The sequence below is a fragment of the Grammomys surdaster genome, unplaced genomic scaffold (genome assembly GCF_004785775.1).
Source record: "Grammomys surdaster isolate TR1022 unplaced genomic scaffold, NIH_TR_1.0 145, whole genome shotgun sequence".
Lineage (NCBI taxonomy): Eukaryota > Metazoa > Chordata > Mammalia > Rodentia > Muridae > Grammomys > Grammomys surdaster.
This window is the reverse complement of record NW_021604603.1, coordinates 657,887-665,818: the sequence shown is the minus strand read 5'-3', so window position 1 is coordinate 665,818 and position 7,932 is coordinate 657,887. Positions and strand designations below refer to the sequence as shown.

Here is a 7,932-nt window from a genome sequence, read left to right as displayed (position 1 = left end):
TTTTGATGTATTTATTTTATATATGTGAGTACACTGTCACTGTCTTCAGACACACCTGAAGAGGACATCGGATCCCATTACAGATGGTTGTGAGCCACCATGTGGTTGCTGGAATTGAACTTAGGATCTCTGGAAGAGCAGCCAGTGCTCTTAAGTGCTGAGCCATCTCCCCAGCCCTGAAGAAAACATTTTTGCTTATATCACAGGCTAAGGCAACACTGAACAGAAGAAAGTAAAATGTCCCAAATGGAAGGATTCTTAGCTGTAAAGAGACGTGTGGCTCTTCTGAGACGAGAAGGGGAACTGTGACTTTTAGGAACCCAGAAAGGGGCCTCGGTTGGACATTTGAAGATTCATGAAATTATGCTCTTTGAAATAATTTCCATGTCTCGAAAAACAAAAACAAAACAAAACAAAACAACAACAACAAATTTCTAGTGTGCACTCGGTGGCGTGCGCGTCCGATGCGTGGAAGAACCTTTGGTTTTTCTGATGGCTCCAGTGGGCTCAATCCAATGAGTTTATGTCTGTACACACATGTGCTTGCTACTTACTCTCAGATGTCAGAAGAGGGCACTGAACGCCTCGGAACTAGAGTTATGGATGGTTGTGAACTGCCATGAGCGTGTTGGAAATCAAACCCGCTCTTGCAGAGGAGTTTTGCAGCCTTAAGAAATCTGGTGGATACCAAGCTCAACACCACAACCGCCAGCTCTTCTGTGGCTTAACAGCCTTTCTTTCCACGTTCTAACTGTCGAAATAGATTTATCACATTGTACTTTTCAGAAAGAGATGCGCATTAGAGATACGCAGAACTCTCTAAGCGGTCTGCTGAGCAGGAAGGCTGTGCTGCTGATACTTCCATGTTTGGGTTCACTGCTAGGTGAGTACGAAGAAGCGCAGGTTCTGGAGCCTGTTTCCTCATGTGCAAAAAAAGGACCTACGAGCACACTACCCTGAACAGCACCCCCGTCGCTCCGCCTCTCCCCCCTCCCGCGGCGGCGTTGCGCAGGCGCGGCAGGGCGTGCGCGGTTGCTAGGCGACGCGGCCGCTCCCGCGTGGTCACCCTGTGGACCGCGCGAGCCCAGAGCCGACCCGCGGCTGGTAGCGAAGCAAGCAGGTGCGGAGCTGGAGGCGACCCACCCGGCCAACCGCCGCCTGTGTGCCCGCGGGGCGAGCTCGCGATGGGAGGTGCAGCCCGCGAGCGCGGGAGGAAGGACGCGGCGCTGCCGGGGGCTGGGCTCCCGCCGCAGCAGCGGAGGTAACGGCGCCCGGGTAGGAGCGGGAGGACTCCTTGCGGGTATGGGCTGCCTGTCCATCAGCGCGGTGAGCGGGAAGGGCGGGGGAGGATGGGTGGGACAGCGCGGCCTCCGGAGAGCTGGGGCTGGGACCTGTGCGCAAGACCTGTGAACCTCGCCCTGTTGCTCCGAGAGTGTGCGGAGCCCGCCCTGCCCCTGGGGTGGAAGAGCAGAGACCCTGGACCTTGTTCCCCAGATGCCGCCTGGCTTTGTGGGGGTCTCTTTTTTCCCCCCCGCATCGGGCCCTGGCTAAGGGAACCCATTCGGGTCGTTCGCATCTGGCTGTTGCTCTGCAGATGCGGTGCTGGTCCCTGTGTGTTTCATCGTGCTGTTTGGCAGAGACCGGTCCCGGCCAGAAAATTGCCTTTTGATATCGAAACACTCTGTCTGAACGTCAATGTATTTTTTTTAAAGAAGATATTTTAATTTCTTGTTTTTTTTTTAAAAAACCTTTTATTCCTTTAACACTTCTGTTAAACCCCAGAAGTAATTTTATAAGACAGATCTCAAAAGTGACTGAAATAATCCAAGATATATATATATATATATATATATATATATATATATATATATGTATTTTAAAGACAATGAAAAATGTTACCTAGTCATGGTTGTGTCCGTAGTATATCATCTGAGATGACAACGTGAACCGGTGACGTGTTGACCGGGAAATCCGTAATCTTGGGAGCAGATAACATGCATTATTCAAGACCATCTTGTAGCTTTAGTAAATCCTGCCCGTTGTTTGTGTGCCTTCACTTCGGGGGACCCACAGTGTCAAAACAGACTTGTTCTGTACTCTGTTAGCATTTGAAATGTCCATATAGCAGGAGAGAGATTCGGTATATTTTGTAAGGTATCGAGTGGCTTCCTGTTGGCTGCCTTTTTCATAAGTTAGCTGTAAGTAGGTGCATAAAGTAATGAAGAGAAGGTCTTCTGTTTCTTGCTAGTCTGAGAGTGTAGACGATCTTTTTCTTCCCATTTTACCTGTGAGCCTGTTCAGAGGGGGAAGGCAGAACAGCCAGATGCTGAGACTAGAATCCAGGTCTCAGACTTGAATTCTAAAACAAACTCCTGTTACGTTTATTTATTTCTGTTTTTATGTTTCTTACTCAATTAGCCTTCATTTCCAAGTAATATTAATTGATGGTCCCTCATTTTTTGAACAACATTCAGAAAGTAAGATTTGTTGTAACTATTTCAATTACTTATTTGTTTGTCAGTTAGAGACAGGGTCTCTATTATGTAGCTCTGGCTGTCCTGGAACTCACTCTGTACACCAAGCTGGCTTCAAACTCTCAGAGATCCGCTTGCCTCTGCCTCTTGAGTAAAGGGATTAGAGGAATGTGCTACCACACCATCCTGTTGTAACTGTTTTAAAATTTGAATCTAGAAATATTTTTTCTTTCTTTAAAAAGAAAAAGGAAACAGATGTATTGGTGTAGAGATGGAGGCAGGTGGATCTACATATGAGTTCCTGGACAGCCAGGGAACAAGGTTGTAACAACCTTGTCTATAAATAAATAAATAAATAAAAGTTTAAGAAAGCTTGAGATCTTCTCTTTCACTGCCCAACGCTGGGCTTGTTTTTGTGCAGTGTCAGAAAGGGTAAGAAATAGTTAAGGCCAGGAGTGTTTTGAAAATGCAAACTCATTTTGTTGACTTACTGACCGGTTTTATCTGTAACCATTTCTCCTAGATTGGGGGATGGTGTCTATGATACCTTCATGATGATAGATGAAACCAAGTGCCCACCCTATTCAAACACACTTTGCAATCCCTCTGAAGTACCTGTCTCCAGAAGGCTAAATGTAAGTAAGTAAAGGAAATCATTCTTTCTTAAGATTGTCTTGAGGTTGGCCAGGCAGTGGTGGCGCACGCCTTTAATCCCAGCACTTGGGAGGCAGAGGCAGGTGGATTTCTGAGTTCGAGGCCAGCCTGGTCTACAGAGTGAGTTCCAGGACAGCCAGGGCTACACAGAGAAACCCTGTCTTGAAAAACCAAAAAAAAAAAAAAAAAGATTGTCTTGAGGAAGAGGAAGTGCTACTTAGGCCTCAGGTGTAGTTCTGTGTCACTGGCAACCCAGACCTTCCTTTGTTATTGTGGGTTAGTTTCTTTTGTTTTGGGGTTTTTGATTTTGGGGGGTTTCTTTTGTCTTTTAAAAAATTATTGTTTTGACAGAGAGTTGCTCAGTATGTAGTCCTGGATGGCCTGGAACTCTGTGTAGACCAGGCTGGTTTTAAAGTCAAGGTTGTGCCTGCCTTTGTCTCCAGAGTACTGGGATTAAATAGGTATGTTACTATACCCTGCTCAGTTTGCTTTTGATTTCTCCTGACGTAGGGAAAAAGTTCCTGTGGTTTGAGTTCAGCTTTTTGGAACAGTTTAGGTTTGAAGTCCACCCTTTCCTTATTCTTTCTGCTGGGGTAGGTAGGTATGGCACTTGGGGTGGGGGGAGTACTCTTGTTTAGGTGATGTCTCTTTTTTATAGTAGATGGCAAACAGAGTATTACAAAGGCCTCTTTTAAACGAAGTAACAAGGAAAATAGTGTCAGAATTCACAATCAGCTCAGTTTTCCTCCTCCAGTCCTGCCAGATCAGTATATGAAAGACAGCTTTTTTAAAAAAAAAAACCTCATAAGTTAAGTTTAAACAATAAACCTGGGTTTCTCTGTGTAGCCCTTGGCTGTCCTGGAACTCACTCTGTAGGCCAGGCTGCTGGGGAACTTACAGTGCTGAGGTTAAAGGCCTGCACTACCACCACCCGTCCAGCTTGGGTTTTGATGCATTCAGATCCTTTTTGAACTCCAGACCCTTAGCTTTTGGCACTGTTTCGTTTAAGGTAATAATGAAATGAATTCACAGTCCACTGGCATATGTGGCATGGTAGAGCAGGGTTTGGACAAGTTTGCGGTCTGTGACTTTAAAATATGCTACAATGTGTCATCTGATGAAGCCTCTGACTTCTTGAGCTGACTGCTTTGTACTTTTCCCTTGTGTGGTTCCTCTTAAACCTACATTTGTTGCTTTGCTCCTTTCTGATTTTACTCTGTAATTTTGCTTTAAGAATAGTATATTTATTTGTACATGTTTTGTGGGGTGTGTGTGTGTGTGTGTCTGTCCAGTCTTAGTGGCAAACGCCTTTATCTGCTGAGCCATCTTGTTAGCTTGTAATTGTTTCAAGTTCTTCCCTAGGTTTTACCACTCTCAAGGCTAATAATATTACAAGTGTGGTCTAAAGATGTTTGGAAGTCTGGTCACCCTATTTTTAATCTCTTCTGGAGTGCAGTGGGGATTCTTTCCATCCCTGAGAGTTTATTTCTGTGGTCTCTGAACACCTCTGAGAAATCCAGAGTCATCTCTATGGTGACCATCGCATGTCCTGGCTCCCTGCTGTCAGTCAGTGCAACACTGCATTGAAAGTCCCCTGTAGTTGGGCATAGGGCACAAACCTCATTTAACTTTAGGTCAGAGTTGATCCATGCTGATCTCTATCCTATATGTCTCTCAAATTATATTTCAGAATCAAGTGAATTTCTTACTGCATGTTGTTTAGGGTAGCAGTTATGGAGAAGCCCTAAGATTTTTAGATTCTAATCTAGCATGTTGTTGCAAGGGTTTTTTTGTTTTGTTTTGTTTGTTTGTTTGTTTTTTAAACCCCTTATCCATTTTTATTGTGTGTGTGAGACTGATGTATCCTCTTCTTATTCTTTGGTCTCTCGATCAAGAGCTCTCACACATGACCAGCCTTGCTAGCCAGCTTGCTCTGTTTTTGTCTTCTGAAGCTGGAATTAGGCAGGCTCTCTGCCCACCCAGTGCTGACACGGGTCCTCATGCAAACACTTTAACCTCTACCCCGTCTCCTCAGCCTCTGTTATTTACAAACTTGGCTGGAAAAGTGCTTTTTGACCCCGTGGAAGCACTTACAATCCCTAATGCTATGATTCCATTCGGAGTGTCCATTAGTCTTGGCACAGCCTCAGAGTCAGCCTCAGAGCTTTACAGGGAGCTTTCACTTGCTCCTCTAATCTGTCAATCATCAGCCTAAAGGCTTCTATCGGTCCAAGTTCTTTGTTGCAGAGATTTAAGGTCAGGACCTGGTAGAAGGTGGGAGTTTTTTGTTTTGATGGTGGTGTGTGGGGATTGAACCCAGGACCTCATGCATGGTAGGCAAATACTCTACCAACTGAGGCACATCCTCTGCTCCCAAGGGTAGGTAGGTTTTTATATCTGGATTAGGAGATTATTCATTCAAAATCCAGCAATATTTTTTGAGGACTCAACTAATGTAGCACATTTTATTTAAAACCCAGTATGCTTTCCACATTAATGGTACACATGAAGCATTTTTAAGAAACAGAACATAACTCTTGCCTGATCTGTCTCTTGTACTTAGTTACATGGTTAACAAAATACTTGGTTGAGTCCACTGTATAGCTTTCTTTTTTTTTTTTTTTTTTTTGTCAGTTTTTACTTGTTTTTTGAGACAGGGTTTCTCTGTGTAGCCCCTGGCTTTCCTGGAACTTGCTCTAAAGACCAGGCTGGCCTCTGACTCAGAGATCTGCCTGCTTCTGCTTCCAGAGTTCTAGGATTAAAGGTGTGTGCCACCAGCATCTGGCTTATATACCTTTCTGATTATTATGATTACAATCCTAGGCTAGAAATATATAGTATTTCATAACTACTATCATCATATATACAAATACTGTTGACTAAGGGTTTCTATTTCTGTGAAGAGACACCACAACCAAGGCAAGTGTAATGAAGGAAAACTTTTAGTTTAGGCTGGCTTACTGTTTCAAAGGTTTAGTTCATTATCGTCATGGCGGGAAGCATTGTAGCTTGCAGACAGTCATTGCTGTGTTTTATAAAAAAGAAAAAGAAGCCAGTTTCATCTAACAGTCATGGTGCTGAAAAAAGTAGATGAAAGGTCTACATCTGGATCAGCAGGCAGCAGGAAGGAAGAGTGACATTGGACCTGGCTTGAGAGCCCACCCCCAGTGACACACTTCCTCCAACAAGGCCACACCTCCTAATAGTGCCACTCCCTGTGGGCCTATGGGAGCCGTTTTCATTCAAACCACCATAGCTGTAGACTGAGGGAAAAGGGGAAGAATGTTTTATTATATCACAGGAGACTTGGTATATAGTTGATGCATATAAGGATTTGAGCTATATAAGAAAGGAAAGCATGGTAAGGAAAGATTCCTTCCCTGTGTGGAAAAAGATCTGAGCTTTGATAACCTATAGCGGAACATATCTGGGCTATCCACTGTCTTGGAAACCACACTTCAGGAATTACAGACCTTGTGTCCCAAAGAGAGCAGGGACAGGGTGTGATGAGAGCCAGGCAGGCACAGGTGAGGGGGGAGGACAAAATGAGGATGCTGTCTACAGAATTTTGGGGCAAGGACAGAACAGCCCTGGTTACGTTTCCAGGGACTTTATGAAACCTGGACATGCCCTGTGAAATTCTGGGTAGTGTCAAGGATTTAATTTGCAGAGACTACAGGTAAGGCTTGATGGGAAAAAAAGCCGGGAATCAGGAGATCCTGGTGACATGCTTAGTTTTGTTAGAGTAATTCTATGGAAATTAGACCTCTGTTAAATACTTGTTCTTAGTAACATACTGAGCCTGAGACCCCCGCCTCTCTATCACACACGGAAGTGAAGGCCTTCAGAGTCAAGGCAACCGTCACCAGGCAGAGAAATGTCCAGGGTCAGATGCAGGACCATAGAAAATGTCCCACAACCCAATGACAACACCTAGAGAGGCATTCCTTGCACTAAATCAGTGAATTTATGGTAAAGCGTGAATATCTCTAGAAAGATAACATATTCAATTGAATGGCAAGCAGAAGGCGACCTTTATGGGAGGGAGGAAGTAAGTTAGGTGTTTCCATGCAAAAACTTATTGCTGTGCCCTTTGGCTAGACACTTGGCTGACAGTCAGTAGAAGGAGCCTTTAATGTGGATGGAGTCATCACAGGAGGAAGAGAATATCCACAGGGGGAAAGGGAGAGAGTGCAGAAGCTTAAGTGGTCACATTTTGAGAATTTTATATAACGATAGCCAGTGTTTTTGTGTCAGTTACATAGTTTGTGAGAGTCTTTCCTGTTTTAAATATAGTTGGACTCTCACAATGTGCTGCAAGTAGGTATTATCCACATTTTACACACGAAGAAACAAAAGTTGTGAAAAGTTCAAGTGATGGTCCCAGGTCATAGAGCTTTGAGTAGTACAGTCAGGGCCCAGCACAGCCCTTCTGACTCCCTGTATCTGTACAGTGCATTCCAAAGAGCTTAGCAGTAAATATTTAGGTGTATTAAAATTAGATTGTAAATGATTTAAGGAAAGCTGGCTAAGTTGCATATAGATATTCATGTTTGGTACATAAATCTAACTAAAGCCAAGCCATTATTCTTTGCCTAGTTCAGCCTTATAGGTAGATTAAAGTTCTTAAGAGTACTTGATTTTTAGTGCCAGGGCTATATTGTGAACAGTAGGTATTCGTGAATATTGGATGGACAGATGGAAGGAAGGAGGGAATTCATTTCTGACCTGCCTGTTTGCCTGCCTTCCTTCCTTCCTTCCTTCCTTCCTTCCTTCCTTCCTTCCTTCCTTCCTTCCTTCCTTC

The 7,932-nt window shown here is 44.1% G+C and overlaps 1 protein-coding gene across 1 annotated transcript in view; it reads left to right on the top strand.

The window, feature by feature from the left end:
• Nucleotides 1-923: 923 nt before the first annotated feature.
• Nucleotides 924-7,932, top strand: part of Dyrk3 (dual specificity tyrosine phosphorylation regulated kinase 3) — a 9,964-nt gene continuing 2,955 nt past the window's right edge. The window contains exons 1-2 of the mRNA XM_028764636.1: nt 924-1,261; nt 2,998-3,109. Of these exons, the coding sequence (XP_028620469.1) occupies nt 924-1,261; nt 2,998-3,109 (450 nt within the window). The remainder of the gene's footprint in view (nt 1,262-2,997; nt 3,110-7,932) is intronic.